The sequence below is a fragment of the Panthera tigris genome, chromosome B1, assembly GCF_018350195.1.
Source record: "Panthera tigris isolate Pti1 chromosome B1, P.tigris_Pti1_mat1.1, whole genome shotgun sequence".
NCBI classification, from domain to species: domain Eukaryota; kingdom Metazoa; phylum Chordata; class Mammalia; order Carnivora; family Felidae; genus Panthera; species Panthera tigris.
This window is the reverse complement of record NC_056663.1, coordinates 74,743,493-74,763,498: the sequence shown is the minus strand read 5'-3', so window position 1 is coordinate 74,763,498 and position 20,006 is coordinate 74,743,493. Positions and strand designations below refer to the sequence as shown.

The window sequence follows — 20,006 nt, the reverse complement described above, 5'->3', positions numbered from 1 at the left end:
CTGTCATGGAAATGTTTTCAAAATAACTGTTAATGTGAAAAGGTATACGATTTATGGTAGTTTTTTTTTATTTGCAGTGAATGTAAGGTCAATAGTCAGGAGCACTTTGACATCTTGGCAAAACTATTAGAATAGAAATATTTTATTTATAGGGCACCTGTGTGGCTCAGTCATTTAAGCATACAACTTCGGCTTAGGTCATGACCTCACGGTTCGTGGGTTTGAGCCCCGCGTCGGGCTCTGTGCTGACAGTTCAGAGCCTGGAGCCTGCTTCGAATTCTGTGTCTCCCTCTCTCTCTGCCCCTCCCCTGCTTGCACCCTGTCTCTGTCTCTCCATCTCTGTCTCTCTGTCTCTCTCTCTCTCCCTAGAATAAACATTAAACATTGTTTTAAAAAGATATATTTTAGGGGTGCCGGGGTGGCTCAGTTGGTTAAGCTTCCAACTTCGGCTCGGGTCATGATCTTGAGATTCGTGAGTTCAAGCCCCGCGTCAGGCTCTGTGCTGACAGCTCAGAGCCTGGAGCCTGTTTTGGATTCTGTGTCCCCCTCTCTCTCTGACCCTCCCCTGTTCATGCTCTCTCTCTGTCTCAAAAATAAACGTTAAAAAAAAATTAAAAAGATATATTTTAAGTTCACTTTCTTTATTAAATTTCTTTAATATTTAAGAACATATTTATCTATAAATACTCAAGGCCTCCAAATGTTTAAAAACTAACTTTGAAAGTTTGCCGCACTTGATACAGGATTCTAAAATGTTCTTTCTGCAGGATGGGTATCATGAGTTTCCTTCCAGTTGTGTGAACTCATGGTGTGTAATCATGGCACAATGACTACTAAACAAATGTGCATTACAATTTAAGATCTGCTCTGTGTATACAGCTGGTCTGTTGAGACCTGCTACATGGTGATTTGAGAACACTTTAAGAAATTGAATCTTAAATTCTTTTTAACTGAGTCAATACATGTTCAAACTTTTACAATATGAAAAAAAAAATCCTATGAGGAATAGCTTAAATCTACCAAATTACATGAAGTCAAAGCTAGCAAAAAGATGTTGAACTACAGAAAATTCTTAAAGTTGTAATATTTTGTTAGCCTTTGTGATAAAGACATGCACACACACACACACACACACACACACACACACACACACACACCCCTCTCTTCATTTTCAGACATTCCTGAAAAGTTATTCTATCAAGAGACAAAACAACATACTAAGAACTTAGAATAACTTTCAAGAAATGTTAAATAAAGACAGGTTAATCATCATGATCACAATGTAAAGGGCAGATTAAAATTAAATGGTATTTTTCAGACATTTTTATTTAACTAGCTTTTATTAAGCAATTGCAATAAGCAGATTTTGTTACTGGGAGCCTGGGTGGCTCAGTCAGTTAAGCATCCAACTCTTGATTTAGGCTCTGGTCATGATCTCATGGTTCATGGGTTTTGGCCTGCTTGGGATTCTGTCTCCCTCTCTCTCCACCCCTCCCCTGCTCACTCGCTCTCTCTCTCTCTCTCAAAATAAATAAACATTAAAAAAAAGATTTTGTTAGACCAAGATGTCATTTATACTCCACCAATTCATTTATTTCAAAGACTTTAACTTTGTGAAATGTACTGTACTTGTTTTTCTACATAGGGAACACAGAAAAAGGAAATTATGTGAGAAAAATTTATGGGGAGCCTCTAACCTCAAATTCCACTGTAATATTATGAGTCTCATCCAAATGAATCCTGAGTCATATAATGGTTCTCTATTTTCTAAACAATGAAACAAGATGGGAGAAGAAAACCAAACAGTGATTCAAACATTTTATTTTGGTAGTCCTAGATCTGCTGCATTCAAGAAATATTTAGCCAGGGTTACTAAAAGCCAGACACTAAGCAAAAAGAACTGAGCAAGATGTAACCTCTACCCTGGAAGAACTCCCAATTCAGGAGGAAGAACAGACAAGTCAATAAAAAAAAATGACGAATCAATATAATTGATGGATGAAATTGCTCAATTTATATGACAATGCATAGAGCTAGAAAGAGGGAGAGATATTTTCAAGAAACACAGATGGCAAAATTTTAAACCTAAGGAAAAAGGAAAAACAAACACTACATTTAATCTGATTTGAATACTCCTTAACTGCCCACCATCAAAAAATACTGTAAACTAGTCAAACTTGAATAAGCAACTCTTTAAAAAAAAATTTCTCTTAAGAAAATGAAGTATACACAGAAGAGAACTTCAGGCACTCTTCTAGGTACTTACATAAACTCATTGAGACTGTCTAACAACCCTGTGAAATAGGTACTATGATTATCCCATTTTACAGATGAGGAAACAGACACAGAGAGCTTAAGTAACTTCTCCCCAAGGTTAGACAACTAAGTAGGGTGGCTAGGATTTGAACACAGGCAAATCTTGGTCTCCAGTTTACAGAAAATGAAATAGTGTTTTCTACATACATAGCAAGAAGTACTGGTAGTTAAGAAATCTCTAGGATGTTTCCCGAGCTGTTTCAGTATCCAAATATGTGATTATAGATGAGATCTATGTTAGAATCACAGCAGACATTGAGAAAGAAGAGACAAACTAGGTAGCTAATTGTGTACTCTGATACACTTTACTTCCGGGAATTTACCAAGAGCAGCCTGACAAAGAATTAATACACCACTGCCAATGCCCCCTTGGTGAAGAACTGCTCCCATTATCTTTGACATTATATTGAAGGTAGGCAGCCATCAGTAGGCACAGTGAAAGAAAATCTATCTGATGAACAGTGTTTACAATAATACATGGGTTTGCTTCCTTTCCTAACCCCCCTCCCCCGCCAAGAACCATAGCCTACCCTCCTCACTCCCTCATGTCCTATACTTTGTATCTCTAAAACATGAAATAATGAAAAAAAGCTGAGAACAGAATACACCAAAGTCTCTCATTGGAAAGTCCTTTTGAAAGGGCTAATAGTCTTTCACCCTTACCCAAATGATCTGAACACTATAGAAAACTGACGAAAGTTATGTATCATAACACTAAAGAAAGTGTTTTAAATGCTTATCACAACCCCACAACACTTAATTCCCTCAAGTTCCCTTAAAAGGGTATTAAGACTTTTACTTGATTTTGAATTTTTTAGTTTAATAGACTAAAAATACCTAACTTATTAATACGTAGTAGTGTTGAGGGGGCACTTTTTGGAGTATGTATCAAACATATGCTTCAAAATGCAGTTATCACTTTATCACTTTGGCCCTGTTTCTTAATTTCATCACACACATCTTTTTTTAAGGAACAATCCATCTTTAGTATCAGTTTGATCCATGTGTGGTTATCACTTCCTAGGAGTAAACATCAGTGTTGATAACACATGCCTATCTCTGTGATTCTATCCTACACTGTTTCAACTATCTCCAATTATTATTCTACCTGGGATACGTAATTAAAACAAATATAGATTTATATGGTTATTTTGATTTCCCACACTCATTCATTCATTCATTCAACAGTATTTATTTGGGTGTCTATTACACATAAGTTAAATTAAGTATGGTCTCAGCTTCATGGCTACAGTTTACAGTGTAGTAAGAGAGGAAGACAAACAAAACAAAGCCAAAGTAAAACTATGGTAAATGCTATAGAGTTTTAGAAAAATGTGTAATGTTAAGGTTTTGACCTATTCTAGAGGTTCAGAGAAGAGAAGTCTTCTTCAGATAAGAAGAAGCAGTCTCTTCAGAGAAGAGAAGCAATGACTAAAGTGTGTTGTGGTGGGGGAAGGGCACCCCTAATGGCTGCAAGGCACAAATAAAGGCTCTATGGCAAGTGCAAAATGAGGTTAAGAGAAGTAGACAAGGGCTAGATTATGCAAGACCTCATAAAGGATTTTGGTCTTTACCATAAGAGTAATGAAAAGCTAATGCTGCATGTTAGTGAAGGGAAAGAAATAATCAGATAAGCCTCTTGAAAAATCATTCTAAATGTAGTATTAAAAACAGAACGGAAGTGAGAGTGGATGTGGAGAGACTATGTGAGGAATTTATTCCACCAGGCCAGGCAAGAGATAACAGTGGGTGAGACTACCTAGGTGCAACAGAGACGGGTAGAAGTGAACAGTTACAAGACATTTAGGACATAAAACTAATAGGATTTGATGACAGACTGACTAGTCATGAAAAGTAAAGGAGGAGGAATTATTAAAGATGACATTTAGGCTTCTTATGGTTCTTAGGTTCTTAGGTTTCCCACTGGATGGGACATGAGAGAGGATACTAGACAAGAGTGTTTGTTTGCTTTTCCTGGGGTAGGGAGGATCACGAATTCCATATTTGGTCATATTTGATTTGAGGTGTCTTTGAGACATCCAGGTGAGGATATCATGCTCCAACTAGCTCTGGAGCTCAGAACAAAGGTCTAGATTGGAGATGAAAACATGGGAATCATCTGTGTATAGTCCTTCTCTGAGCCACCTCCTCCCCATTCTAAAGCTGTTAACCACAGTGCTTGACCCAACGCCTTGTCACACTGTAGGCACATTAATCATGTCATGTCCCTTATTAAACTGTAAGTTCCATGAAAGCAGTGACCACTTCTATTTTCTTTTACATCAACTCCTCACATAGGGTGAGTGTATCCTGCACTTAACAGGGTATCAAAAAAATAATATTTGAATGAGATAATGAGCAATGTAACACATACTTTAGTCAATAATGACACAAAACTACAGAAAAAATAACCGTAAAAGTTAATTTTCAGCATAATTTGAAAAGCTCATATAATTTTAAATACAAGGGAAGGTGATGTAGGTAACATATTTTATATATTATTTATATAGTATGTGTTATATATAGTTTTATCTATATCATCTTATATATTTATATATGTATATTCCCCCCTCAGGGAAAAGTAATACAATTTTCTAGATATTTATCAGTTACACAACTCAAGCATAAACTAAACTGAAAGAAAATATACAGTTTGATATACAACAAAAATGCAATTATCTTTGTTAAAAAAACCAACCTGGTTTAGAACTTCCTGTACCTTTAAAAATGCCCAACAGAATATAAACTTTTACTATTAAAAGGAATATACACAGTTTTAACAACACTTAATGTACACTATATCCCACAGATCTCAGTATTTTATTTATTCATTGGTATTAACCCAAGATATATCATTTTTGAATCTCCATTTTACTGACAAGAAATCTGAAGCATGGAAAGTTTTTGAGAGTTACCAAAACCATTTTAAGTAATATTTGCTTTAAAAAAAAAGACAAAACAACCTTTGGCAATATATATTTTAATCTCTATGAACAAAATAGCAAGCTAAGTGACATTTCCATTAAAATTAAATTGAATATTATGCATTTTACACATAACCACCTATCTTTATTTTGCTTTAGTTGCTTTTTATCATGACCTCCTATTGAGAAAGGATCTAGCAAGAAACACTACACTTAATGAAAAGGGCCAAAAGGACTAAGATCCCACTGAAATACTTTAAAAAAAAAAAAAAAAGTTCCTGATAGTTATTTCATTGCTACTTCATTTGGTTTTGTGAATATGAAAAGCATTTTCATAATAATTTCATGATAATTTTAACAAAAGATACATTTTGGGGCATACCATTCACATCTAACTTTGGAGATAGAACATAATTCATCTTAAACCTCACTGGAGTCAACACTATATATATGCATTTCTAAATCCTCTTTGGTTTTCATCTTCTAAGAAATATTTTAACATGTATATATTAAAACTGAAGAATGTTATTACATTGTTCAAAGTATATATACTTTTGTATATAACCATGGTCTGGGAATTTTAAGTAAATATATTGAAGACTACAAAATACAGTGCAAGATAATGAGAAACACTAGCGAATAGTATCAATGCTTTGTAAATTACATTAAAGAGAAAATATACTAAAATGAAAAAGGAAAAACTGATAAAAAATATTTTGGGTGATGTTGTGGTTAGCCATTTATTACTTTTTTGTATGAGAGTTAATTAATATTCTAAAAAGGTCTACAAAAAGCTGAACAACCTCTCAAGCTCTGAATTCATGGCACTGACCTTAGGACTTTCTCAGAATGATTTTTAATGCACTCTGTTATTAGTAAAACCTGTTCAAACACATGCCCCATCTGCCAGCACCCCATCTGCAAGAGAGCTTCTTATTCTTGTAGACAGTACAACTTCTGCTTGCTTCCTTGTCTTCTCTACACACCAGCTGTATGGTAATGAGTATGAGCAGCTGAAAATACCGCATGATAACAAAGCTAATATGAAAACAGCGGAACAACACTTCCCCTCAATGAAGCAGTTGCAGCATGAACACAGCAGATAAGCTACTCAACAGAGGTGGGGTGGGTGAGAATTTCATTTGCGTGTATGGGGGGCCTGGGAGTGCTTGTAGGTGTGTGTGCGTGTGCCACATCCGCACGCATGTATGTATATGTGTTAAATATGGGGTTTCCACGCAATTAAAAAATAAAGAGAACCAAGAGCAGCACAGGGTACCAAAGACAGATCTAAATCTCTAAGAACTTTTGTTAAGACCTGCGAATCAAGTCCTTAAATGTTTTCAGTCTCAATTCTTATACAGTAACGATATACCAGGGGCCATTTTGATAAGCTCGTTTTCAAATATGTTAGCAAGTATGTTCCATTTCTTAATTAACTTATTTTGAGGCCTCTAGGGAAAGAAATGGAGTCAGAGCTTAAAATCATAATGGGAACTATTTACTAGACATTTTAGCAGCTAACATAATATGTGAATCAATACACTCTTTTTAATTCTTATACAGCGATTTAAATTGTTTTAATTTAATGGTATTGAAGCCAACACATTTATTCTAAACATCTGAGAAACTCCAAACAAAATACTAAGATAGCACAGGTTACCTTAATTTAGGAAGACATAATGGGGTTAATTTTTACATAGATGATAGTCACAGTGAATGAATCTACATAATGTAAGTAGAACAAATCACATTAATTTTTCACATGCAGTAGCTTTCCATTTAGAGATTAACAGTCATTCAGGAAATTATTTAAGAAAATGACCATTTAAAATTGGTGCTAAGCATTTTCTTTCACAGTTTGAACAAACTAAAAATGAAAAAATATTCAAAACACTAACTGTAAGTAAAAGAAATTAAGTACTATCATATAAGGAGATTTAATTATAACTTTTACCAATACACTGAAAAAGCCTTATGCGGACTTCGTAATAGTTATTAAGTTCTTATTACATAACCATACTTTCTATAGGTCATTTCATTTTATTCTTACAACAACCCTATGAAAGTAAGTACTTCTACTATCTCCATTTTACAGATGAGGCTTAGTAAGTGGTGAAACTAAGAATGCAATCCCAAGTCTAACTGACTCCATCATCTATGCTGTTAAGCACTCAGCTATTCTGATATAAACTCCACAAGGATGAGGATTTGAGTCTGTTTCATTCACTGTTGTACTCCAAACGCCTAAAGCAGTCCTTGACTCATAGCAATTATTGAATGAATAAATAGAAAAGTGGTCAGTTGTTTTTAAGTGTAAATCAATTTAAGTGGGAAAAAAACTATCAATTTTGTAATAACCCGAATTGTTTTGATACTGAAAAAAAAATACTTCTTAAAGAAACTTAAAATAAGACTGTTTAGTAACCTAAATTGTGTTCACTTGTTAGATTCAAAAATTAAGACTTTATTTAAAAGATTCTCATAGTTAAACACTCATGTCTGAAAAGGCTGGTACAGGATGAATACGAGCAAAATTGCACTCATTTTGGTGCTCACTTCAGCAGCACACACACTAAAATTGGGACGACACAGAGAAGATTAGCACGGCCCCTGCACAAGGATGACACACAAATTCCTGAAGCTTCCATATTTAAAAAAACAAAAGAGCAAAATTGCACTGATTTTACTATTTTTGCATATTTTTGTAAATCCACTTTACCTGTCTTCATTTCATTGTATAACTATAAAAATGTACTTTTCCTGTTAGCTTAACATATTCCTTGACTTCAAATATAACAAGGCCATGAGCTTCCCTAACATAAAAGATTTGTATACTATGCATCAGAACCTGAATTGAAAGGATAGTTCCAACTTAATAAAATACTCCCAATCATCCCTTAAAAAATAAGACATACAACTGCATTTTCTCAAAGAAGAACGAACTTTTAACACCACTTAACCAATTCAAAAATCCCACAAATTCACACAAGATTTACAAAAACAGTACTATACTGCCCCTACATGTTCAAACTAGTAGTAACAAGGACATTTTAAAATCCAAAGTGATAATGCAGAGATTTTTCTGGAAAACTGAAAAGCTGTTTAAGCTTAAATTGTGCCCAAGTGAACTATACGTAATCACCCACATATAAAAATGTAATTAAATATAGGAATAACCTACAAGTTTTGATTTACATTTTCAATACTAGCAAGGAGAAAAAAATTAAGAGAATTTCACCCAAAATTGTATTTTTTCTCTCAAATATAAGATACATGAAAATATAAAATAATCAGAAACAAATAACTAGCTCTGTGTTTTTGGAGTCAGTATTAATGTATTAATGTTTGAGAAATACTTATTGTTAATTGTTCTTCCTCTAGCCCTAACTGTCAATAAAGTTTATAAATATATAAACATTTATATATAGAGATACTACCAAAGTCACAAGAGAAACCTAGTATCAGATTCACTTTTTAAAAAAAAAAAAACCTATCTTACTTTTCACAATTTAGGGATAAAACACTATATATGCAAATAAAGAGATGTGCGGCATCATGAAAATAACTGAACTGTAACTTTTAACATTTAGAATGTCATTGGCTTCACCATAAATGGTAGTCCTTTCCGCTCTTACTTTCTATGGTAAAGTTTCTATAATATTAAAAAAAAAAATCTTAACTTATATCTAGCATTTATATCTACCATAAATACATCTCCTATAAATTATATCTATCATTATATAATTGGTTTATATGTGAGACACATATTAATTTATGCAACTTTCCACAAGTCAGATAGGGCCAAGAACTCTAATTCTGACACAGGAACAATCCAGAAAGAAATCACTAGGTGAGCTTGATAGGATATTAAAGTTTCCTTCCAAGAATATGAAAAAATGGAAGAAAATAGAATCGTATTTAATCTTTCAGGACCTCAAAATACTATTCTGTGCTAGATACTATCTAACAGTATTTGAAAACCAGTAGATTATACATTTCAATAAAATTACCAACATAATCCTATCAAGTCAGAGAAAGACTGTGTCTGTATATGAATGCACATGTATGTAGTATCTATACAAACAAATGGAGAAACTATAAGACAAATTACCCTCAGTTGATTTAGAAAAGAAAAGCGTACAATTGAATAAAGGAGTCTGGTGACACACTATATACTGGAGCACACCAAACACGCTGTCCCCACCCAGGCAGAATTCTCAGGGTCACCGAAACGTTAAATTCTATAAAAGGTAGGACTTTTTCTGCTTTGTTCGCTAATGTATCTAAAGTGCCTAGAATTGTGCCTCGCAATTAATAGATGTTTATTTGTTGTATAAGCTAATTAACCTCTGATTTTGATATGTGACCATAAAGTGGGGACAATGAGATAAGTCTCTGGACAGAACAGCATCTATAGCCTCCTTCGAGGAAGGCCTCTGCCTTACTCATCTTTGTTACACTAGCAACACACACAGAAAGTATGCCTAATACATATTAGCAGAATAAAAATTAATTTAGTGCTATTAGTTTTATGTAGCAATACTAGAAGAAGTAAAACAGTGGTAGAGGTTCTCATTCCTCATTTAATGTATAAGTTGGCTAACAGGAGTTGCATTTAATCCCTAAAGAAAAATAATATATAAGCTCTGAATTATCATTATATATTATATGGAGCTGCCTATAACTAGGTTAGTAAAATTAGATATCCATTTATATAAGGTATGTTTTACAGTACTTAAATGTGCATGTGCCCAGAGACTTAAGACAAGGCTTTGACTACTTTGACATTTCAAAGTGTATTCCGTTTTTTGTAGGTGGGTGACAGCTGTAAAACTCAAAGGTCTGTGGAGTCCCACAATTTTGCAGAAAGCTGTATTGCTGACTTCAGAACTTTTTGGAGTTTAGAAAAGTAATACAGTGCATATGTATTACTGAACACTTCCAGTACTTTATACATTAATATTTTTGCAACAAAGTATAGGACCATTCAGATAAATAATAAAAGGGTCTTACGTCAGTTACAGTTAGAGTTGGTTAACTTTAAAAAAGTTCTTAGTTCTCAGGACTTGCTGGATTTCTGGTCTGCAGACAAGGGACAGTAGATTTATTTCATATATGTTTACATTACCAGAACTTAGTACCAAGTTTATTTTTTAGCATATTTTTCATCTGTCTCCCATACTAAATTTAATAGCCTTGCCCTGTGATGTTAAATTACTGAACTACTTAAACAGATTGTTATCTATCAACAAAAGGGAGAGAAATTCATGGCAGTTATTTCTACAATGTAGTTGTAGACCTCTAAAACACATTATAATTTGTTTTACATTCATATTTGACAACTGAGACACAGCCTAATACCAAGACATCACTTGATGACAAAAACCATCTAGAAAGCAATGTTATCAGAGTTAGATACTGAAGCCATCATAAATTGTGGGAACAGAGCTAAGAATTACATATTTAAAAACCCAGCATTACATAGCAAAAGTTAACCCTTAAAACATTTGGCAACTAAGGATGGATCTGTTCACTCAACAAACCTTACAATGGTCAGTATACCATAGTGTTTGTGATATGACAGCCAGATGCCTGAGTTAGGATCTCAGCTCCGTTGCTTATTACCTCAAGGGCAAGTTATTTAACTTTCCTGTGCCTCCTCAGATTCCTCATCTGTAAAACAGGGATCCTATAATACACCACCTCTTTCACAAGGTTATTTTAAGGATTATATGAGTTCCTATTTTAAGGATTATATGAGTTCCTATATGGAAAGTATAGTGCCTCCTCTGCATCCCAACTTAGACTATATACTATTACCTGATTTTACTGTCATCGAAACATTGGCATTAACAACTACTTCTCTGTTTCCCTAAAGTAGAATCTAAGCACCATGAGGGCATGGTCCCTGTCCATCTAGTTCACTGCTATATCCACGGGTTCTAGAAAAATTTCCAACCCTGTTCTAAGTATTTCATACATATTTTTGGCTGATATTAATACTAATAAATGTCATGTCAAGGGGTAAGTGAATTTGCAGAAGTATAAATAATGTGAAACACCAAGATGTGAGCCCAAGCAATAATATAGGTTCCTTCTGTCCATCACTTCTCTGATCATCTGCTTAGCAAACATCCTTCATGTTTTGATTCAAAGTTACTGTGAAGCCTTTCTTGAGCCATGTGCTTTGAGACTTCGGTGACCCTCTCGTGCTCCCACAGTATTTTGTACATGGGTCCATTTAAGCAATTATCTTTTTAGACAATAAAGATTTGTTTATGGTTTTTACCACTTGACTATCTAAGATGCTTAAAGGATTGTGATTTTTCACCTTTGTATATCCATCCACAGGTACCGGGGATGAAGAATCATCACCTTTTTATTTATAGCCAGTACCTTGCACAGTACATAGAATAAGACCACAAGAAAATTTCTAATTTATATTCTGTTTATTTATGTTTATGCATGACACATGAAACATTCCTAAGAAGAAAAAGTCTGACATGATCTAAAATAGAATGGTCTGATACGTGGTAACTAATTCCTTTATTGATAAAATAGTGATAATAAAGACTATCAGATCATTTGAAAATGTCAATTCTTCCCCACTTCCAATGGAATATATGTGTAAGGAAAATAACCCTAGGAAGTAACATTTTACTAGTTTACTCAAAAAATAATAATAATAAGGTACCCTATTAAAATATCTCTCCAGACTTGCTCATATCACCACCCTGTTCTTCCTCTTGTCCAAAAGTACTGTAATATTTTTTCTTTATTTCAGCATTTTCTGACATTTTTGGGCTACTGTAGACTCTTGAAAGTAGCCATTTAAATGACTTTACCCTATGTTTGTTTCTCCTTCGTTTTCAAAATTGGTAAGTAGTAATTACTTTTAAAATTAAGTGTCAAACTGTATCTGAGTTTATTTAAATTTAGAAAATGAAATATTCAAAATCACAGCTGCAAAGTCATTTAAAAACATTTAGTAAACAAAAACATGTCATATTCTTAACAGTACAAAAACTCCTTCAGAATCTTCCAAGTTTAACACACACTTCAACGAATTAGTCATAGGAATATTTGTACTAACTTTCTTCTGCGTATCACTAGGAGCATAAAAAGACAGACATTAAAGATAATTTCTGAACTCGAAGAGTTTATAGCCTAATTGAGGAGACAAGATAACTATATGAAGGTATCAAATAACATCACTGGGCAGTACATATATGCCTAAGGGCCAAAGGTAATGGCAACAATTACAATATGTTCCACTGGTGTATGAGGACAAAGGTAGATGCAATCAATGCCAGGAGAAAGGTTCCAACCAGACAGGGAAGCTAGACTGTGAGGTCATATAAAGGATCTAGAAAGACAGAAGCACAAATATAGTTGGTGGACACCTGAATAGACCAATCTGGGAGAGAAGTGGAGGATGCTGGCTTTTTAAAGGTTTCATATTTCTGTATGTTAGGTAAACATCCATCCATTTCTAATTGCCTAAGAGTTCCATGAAACAGATATTGAGTTTCATGAAATGTCTTTCAGGCATCAAGACATTTTAAAAGACCAGACTTGCTACAGCTACTTTCAATGAGAATTAATCATGGCTAGACTAGATTTAAAAAAAAAAAAAAAAAAAAAAAAGTAAACCTGGATTGGGGCTAAAGGCAAAGCTATGTCAGAAATGTAAAAGTAAGTAGTAGTGCTATAAGAAATAGGCAACTATTTCTGGCAGCTGCTCTTGTTAGTATGAGAAGTACTCTTGTCATACATATTATTAATAGCAGTACACTTTGAGAGAGGCTGTCACTTATACTGTGCAAATATCACACTATAATTCAGAAATATAAAATGGTAAATTAAGGTGGTGCAAAAACTGAGATAACCACAAGGCTTGCGGTAAAGATAATGTGTTAAATCAGTGATAAATCATAAAACTACATATGCAGATCATCCATTTAGATAAAAACACAGATTGTAGTTTTAAAACAATGGGAGGAGAAGAAGAAAATTATAGTTGAAAATAATAGGTGACAGGTCTACAGCAAATATTTTCCAAAAAGAATAAAAAATAAAATTACATGAGCAACAAATGATTTCTTGGTCTATTTACATATTTTCCTCCTGAAGCTATTATATATAAACATATCTCATTATTTTCTCAAAATGAAAAAGATTCCTTTGATAAAAAACCTAGAATACTAAAATTGGAAATAAAATAATCTAGTATTAGCTAAGTAAAATCCACAAAACTTTGCCATGTAGGAATAAATCTACTTAGAATATGATTTCTTAAGGAGCACCTGGGTGGCTCAGTCCATTAAGCTTCTGACTCTTGATTTCAGCGCATGATCTCACAGTTCTTGAGACTGAGCCCCACATCGGGCTCCATGCTGAGGAACTTGCCTGGGAATCTCTCTTTCTCCTTCTCTCTCCTTCTCTCTCTCGCCCTCCCCCACTCTTCTCTCTCTCTCAAATTTTAAAAAAGAAAGAATATGATTTCTTTCTCTTAAGCAACATTAGAAATCCCTCGTGCTGGTTTTTAATTGGTACAACTTTCTGGAGAGCAATTTAACAGTATTTTTTAAGAATCTAAAAAGGTTCATACTCCTTGACCCAATCAATAATCCTACTTCTAGAAATCTGTGTATAGAGATGTTAAAGATTTATGTACAAAAAAGTTCAAAGCAGGTCACTGTCTAAATCAACAACAGTAGAAAAAATTATGGATGTATTTAGTAGGTTATATATTAATTAATAGCTTTATTATACTTAACGCTGTATATTAAGAAGAGAAATAATAAGCAGTATCCTAAAATTGTAGCAATTAGCCACACAAATATTTTTTTCTACATAACTACAAAAGAATTAGAAAAAAAAAAAGATGATGGTTTTAAAGGAAATGTAAGATTTATGGCTTGAACTAACAATCTCATTCTAAAAATTTACCATGAGCGGAAACTCATAAACAAGCAAAAAAATGTATGTACAAGATTTACTGCAGTATTATCATAATCATAAAAATCTATCTTCACTGTTTTATAAGCAAAGTTTCATTGAAACACAGTCCTGTCCATTTACCCATTCATTTAAGTATTGCCTAAAGCTGCTTTCATGCTACAATGGCAGAGATGAATAGTTCCAACAGTGACCATAAGGTCCACAAAGCCCAAAATATTTACTGGTCCTTTGCAGAAAGAGCTTGTGGACCCCTAAATTAAACTAACCCACAATGATAACAACATGCAGGAGTGATATTAACGTTTTCTCAAATGACACAAATATTCTAATTTTATTTCTATTTGCATTTTAAAAAAAAATTGTTTTAAATGTGGTATTTTGAACAAAACTTGATATGGAATATACTTCCCACAAAATTGTTTTCAATTATCAGAAATCCCAGTCGTACATTTCATTATTGCTTGAGCTCTTGGGTTTCGGGACAACGAGTCCTTGTCCCATATCAACCCTACCTCCCTTCCCACCACTCCCACCAGCAGTCCTATACCACTCTCCTAGCGGTGTTGCCAATACTTATGCTACACAATCAGTACACAGTTCAAACCCAGGAAAATACAGGCATTCTAAACACAGTATTTTGTCTATAAACCAGCATAGTCAGGTATCTTTAAAAGCCCTGTATAAACCAACAACGGCATGTCATTTGGAAATTTCTACCAAAACAATAACAATGAAGAGTAATTTACAAGAATATTCTAAATGCTTAAAAGTCTCCAAACAAAATGAGTTAAGAAATGAGATTTAAGCACTGAAGTACATTTTCCTCCTCTTTTAGTTGTAAAGATATTATTTCTCTAATCACTAAAAAGGAAAAAAAAAAATGCTGCCAAATAAGCTATAAAATTCCATCAAGATGTATCTTGAGGTACATTTTTTTTGCATTTTAAATATTTCTTATATATGTTTAAAATGCAAAAAAAAAATAATGTACCTCAGGATTTAAGAAATGCAGTAGTATCATAATTAGGCATTCCAATTTCAAAGAAAATTCAAAAATTTCAGTTATTTTATAGATTAAGTAAGCTTTTCCTGTAAAATTTCCTCTAAAGGACAATCAGTTCTTTTAGAATAAAGTTATATACTAACTAGTCCTCTCAAATTTTCCTGTCTGGATTACCTATAAGACTTTGAAAAATACAGATAGATTCCTGAGCTTTAATCCAGATCTCTTACATAAGACTATCCAAAAGAGGGGAACCCAGGAATCTACATTTTTAACAAGAATTTTAACAAGTATTCCTCATAATAAGTATGAGGACCTTAATACTAAAAATATTTTTATTTACAGTAACTGGTTAATAACTTGACTGTTATTTCTTTATTGTTCTATTAAGTCCAAACTGCCTCTAATGAGAGACTAGAATAATTTATATAATAAGTTAGACTACCAATACCAATTTTACACTTAATATGAGGTAAATAAATTTTCTGAAAACCTTTCAAGAGATACAAATTGAAGTTTAAGTTACAGCAACTATGTTAAAGGATTTTTCACAATTTTCAAAGTATTTTGTTGTGCAAACATTAAGTGGATCAACATCTATGAGGGATGGAAGGACAATACCATGTTTTTCAAATTTTACTAGGTCAAGATTGCTAAAGTCTTATAAGAGGTCACTGTAGTGCACAATAGCTCACTACTCGGAAGAAAAAAAAATGGCCTACAGAATACAGAAATCTATCTGCTTTGTGTACTTTGTTGTCAGTAGAGAACAATCTGCTTGAAAATAAAATGTACCCAGTATGAGATATACTAGATGTTACACACAAAATACGATTCATTACATATCATACCAAGACTTCCTTACATCTTTGATAAAGAAAAATACATTTTTTAAATGTTTATCATCAATTTACCAAGGGAAAATTAGTAAATTAAATAGCAAAGAGCATTCAAATCAATTAAAAGCTATCTAAATTAACCAGGCACAGAATTCCAGGGAGGGGAGGGGGATATAATTACGCTATCCCTCTAATATTTCTAGTAGTCAGATTCAATGAGTTATGCAATTTTAAGTTACTGGCAGGCAGGCTGTCTAAAACTGAATGTGTTTTTTAACTATTCCAAAAAATGTTCTTGTGTGAATTTTATTTTTCGAATTTAGTTCTCTTCTGCTATTACAAATGCAAGGCTATACATTAACATAACATAGTAACCCAGAAAAGTCAAGCTGCATAGTGACCCTAGGAAGACCTCAGGGAAAGCCTTGATGTTCTCTATTAATTTTTCTTACAGAATCTGTTGCTGAGCCTTTTAAATTTCATGTACATGTTAGAAGATAAAGGCAAAAATATACACTGTGACATAATGAAGTAATCTACCATATATTGTACCTAAGTTTATTAAAAACAGCAACAAAGAACAAAATCATCTTGATTGTTAATATCTTAACCTTTTGATTTAAAACACCATTTCTTTTCTTCGGTTTAAAATTTTACTTGTATTGGTATTTTTTTATAGAAGTATAAAAATAATAAATTAGTTTATTAATGACTTTGAAGCTATTCGAGGCCTCTGTGTAAATGCTTAAATCAGAACAGTGACCTCATTCAGAAGTTATAAAAGTGACAAAGTGAACGAAGACAAACACTTTCCAACAACATAGTAAAGAAGAAAATAAGAGGGTGGTGGAGATATCTGTATTCTATTTTCAATGTTTAAACTGTATTACATTTAAACCTCAATCAAGATGTTTTTCAACATGGCTACCACTTGTTTGGAGTAGAAGAGGATACTCCTCAAAAGGAGCTAAGATAATTAGAAAACATGTTCTTACAAAGGTTATTTAAGTCCCAGCAAATAAAAGATTCTTTTTACTCAGGAGGAAAAATACTTTTCAGGTGTTCTGTGTTAATCTACTTGTTCAATAGAATATCTCCCCATTAGTTTAAAAAGAAAAAGAGGTAAAAAAGGAAACTAAAACATTCATAGCACTGTTACATGCAATCACCCATTTAATCTTGGGTTGTTTTTGTTGTTGTTTTGGTTTATTGGGTTCAGGATCATAAACATATTTTAGATCTAAAAATATATCACTCTAGTTAATAATGCAAACCAGCAATACCAAGTAACTCAGAAAACACAAAACTGCTAACATTAACAGGGTCAGAACTTGGCAAGGGATAGCAGAATGTCATCCTAAAAAACATCCAATAGATCATAACCTGATTATATGTTAGCACAAGTTCTACAAAATGTTTGTTAGTTCAGGATTGTCTATATATAAACTGTATCGTAACTGCCACACAATTGCATGCTATTTTTATTTGATATAACAGCAAAAAGTAATGTCCCTATTACATTAAGTTTGAATTAAAGAAATGGCAATTTAAAATCATACAGTTCTAAGGGTCAGATAAATCTAGGGAACTTGGAATACTCTTTAAAAGAGCTAAATGCTGTAATTCCCATGTATAAGAAGAATACCACCAGCTTTTTGCTTTTCTCACAAAATAAAAACTACAAATTTGGGGTTTTAGTATTTGCCAACATACTTAAGACACGCTTTTCACATTTGCCAATTTTAAATAAATTTAAAGGATTCTAATATCATGAAAAACAAATGAGAGAGAAAAAAAAAGGTGGATTGGGTAACCTTGCCCTCTAGGCTCTCGTTCTATTATAATTACCACTTACATAAGTTTTATCTAGCTATATAATGCGCTGATAATTTATAAATATCAATTGAAATTTGGAGCATTTCTTCACTAAAGAAGACAGAAGAACTTCATTTAAATAAATATTCCTATTTTTTAAATGTAAGACTTACCCGTCTTCGACAAAAGGGGAGGCCTTGGGCAATGATGCTAATGCTAAATATCTTCATCACAGTTTGATGTGGTAGAGGCTCTTTTGCACTTTTAAGATCAACAGGAACCAAGCCATGGTTTAAAGTAGCTTTTCCTGGTTTTGACATTTTAAAACTCCTCTCAGTTGATGAATACTTTCTACATGTAATACAGGCACATTACTAAAAATTCTAGCCACCAAATTAAAATATAATTTTCTAATTAAAAAACAAAACAAAACAAAAAGGCTGAGAACCCAAGGCCTGCAGCTTTTGTCTTTCAACCTTCTCCTACCAAATGTCCTGACCTGTCTGAGGCTTGGTGAAGTGCAAACTATCCTAGAATAGCCAGGAATTATAAACTACTGAAGTGAAAGCTCCTGCTCCTGCCAGTCAAACAGCTGGTGAACCTCCCATACAAAGTCAGTAATGGGAATACAACCAAAGCAGGGCAATGCTGTAGGGTCCCTTTTCAAACTTCTGCAACTACTAACTCAGGTATTCCCTAGAAAGTGAAAGTAAAGTTTTCCTTACGAAACTCCAAAAAATAAATACTGTATTTTCTCTCAAATATCTTGAGTCTTCCTTACCCAAATATCAGCATTAATATCTTAGGAATGTTTTTCAAATGTGCTTCACATTTAAGGACAGTATGCATGCACACATTTGTTCTTAGATATATTCAGAATGAGCACTATATTCTCAAGCATTCATCTTAAGCATGCTCTCTTTTCCATACATACCATTCTTTATCTCATACTAAAACATTAAATTCACTCTAGCTCCCTAAAGCTATTAATATGCACTTCACATTAATCTTATCAGTAGACATTGTAGTTGTTTGCAAATGTCAGTTCAATTGCTGTAATTCTGAAAAACTCAGTGATTCCACTTGAAAGTATATGTCATGTGATTAAAGATATATATATATATATATATATATATATATATATATATATATAAGCAAGTACTTACAAATGTAGCCTGTGATGGGAAATTATTATAGTAAATAGTAACTAAGCCATTCATCGCAAATCGCTAGTGCCTAATTTCTCCAACATGCCATGGTCAGATAAATCTTCCTAAAACACAGAGAGAGAATGTGGTGTACAATCCAAACCTCAGAAACTTTCAATGGTTCCTCAATTTGGAGACGAAGACTCTCCTCAAAGTGGTCCCAAACTAATCTTTCCAGCATTACCTCAAACATTTCCCTAAATTAACCACTTATGCCAGTGTTACTTAGTTATAAAGCGTAGTGTTACTACGCTTTATATTCAAACCCATGAACTAGACTGTTAACGAAGATAAGAAAAAAAAAACTGAGCGTGAGAATTAATAGATGGTAGGTAATCGACACGAACTATGTTCACAACGCTCGGTTAACTAGTTTGTTTTCTCCGTCCATTCCACTGTCCTTTCCAAAAGCCAGTGATCTCACTTATCTCTCCTTCCAATAGCTTTTATTGATCTCTATAAAGGGAACTTAGAATGTGATATGGAAAGAATTAGAAAGGAGAATGTCAGAAATAAGTGATTTCTTTTTTTACATTGGAGAGATCTGTCTTTCTAAATATAAAGTGGGCTACTAGGAAGCCAATCCATACACTAGAAATACTCCTAGCCCCACCAAGAAGCTATTTTATTAAACTACATTTTCCTTTCATACCACAATTTCAAATGCAGTTAAAAATGCAAAATCATTATCAGAGGTGACATTTTTAATTACACAAAAGTAAACAACCAAATTTCTCCAAAGAAAATACACAAATGATCAATAAACACATGTAAAGATGTTCAATATCACTAACCCCTAGGGAAAAGCAAATCAAAGCCAGAATGAACCACTACTACACACCCATTAGGATGGCTACAGATATACACACACACCATAAGAAATGGTAGCAAGCATGTGTAGAGAAATTGGAACACTGTTTACTGTTGATGGGAA

The 20,006-nt window shown here is 33.3% G+C and overlaps 1 protein-coding gene and 1 non-coding gene across 9 annotated transcripts in view; one reads left to right on the top strand and one right to left on the bottom strand.

Moving 5' to 3' along the window:
• Positions 1 to 20,006, bottom strand: part of FBXW7 (F-box and WD repeat domain containing 7) — a 225,305-nt gene that overhangs the window by 43,261 nt on the left and 162,038 nt on the right. Inside the window, exon 1 of one of the 8 annotated variants that reach the window (XM_007084181.3) lies at positions 18,038 to 18,958. The exons of the other annotated variants lie outside the window; for them this stretch is intronic. Coding sequence (XP_007084243.1) covers positions 18,038 to 18,184 — 147 coding nt within the window. The 5' untranslated portion in view covers positions 18,185 to 18,958. Of the gene's footprint in view, positions 1 to 18,037; positions 18,959 to 20,006 lie in introns of those variants that run through there. 8 annotated transcript variants of the gene reach the window in all.
• Positions 7,792 to 7,898, top strand: LOC122238184. Its single transcript, XR_006217146.1, has one exon. It is a non-coding gene; the product is annotated as a U6 spliceosomal RNA (small nuclear RNA).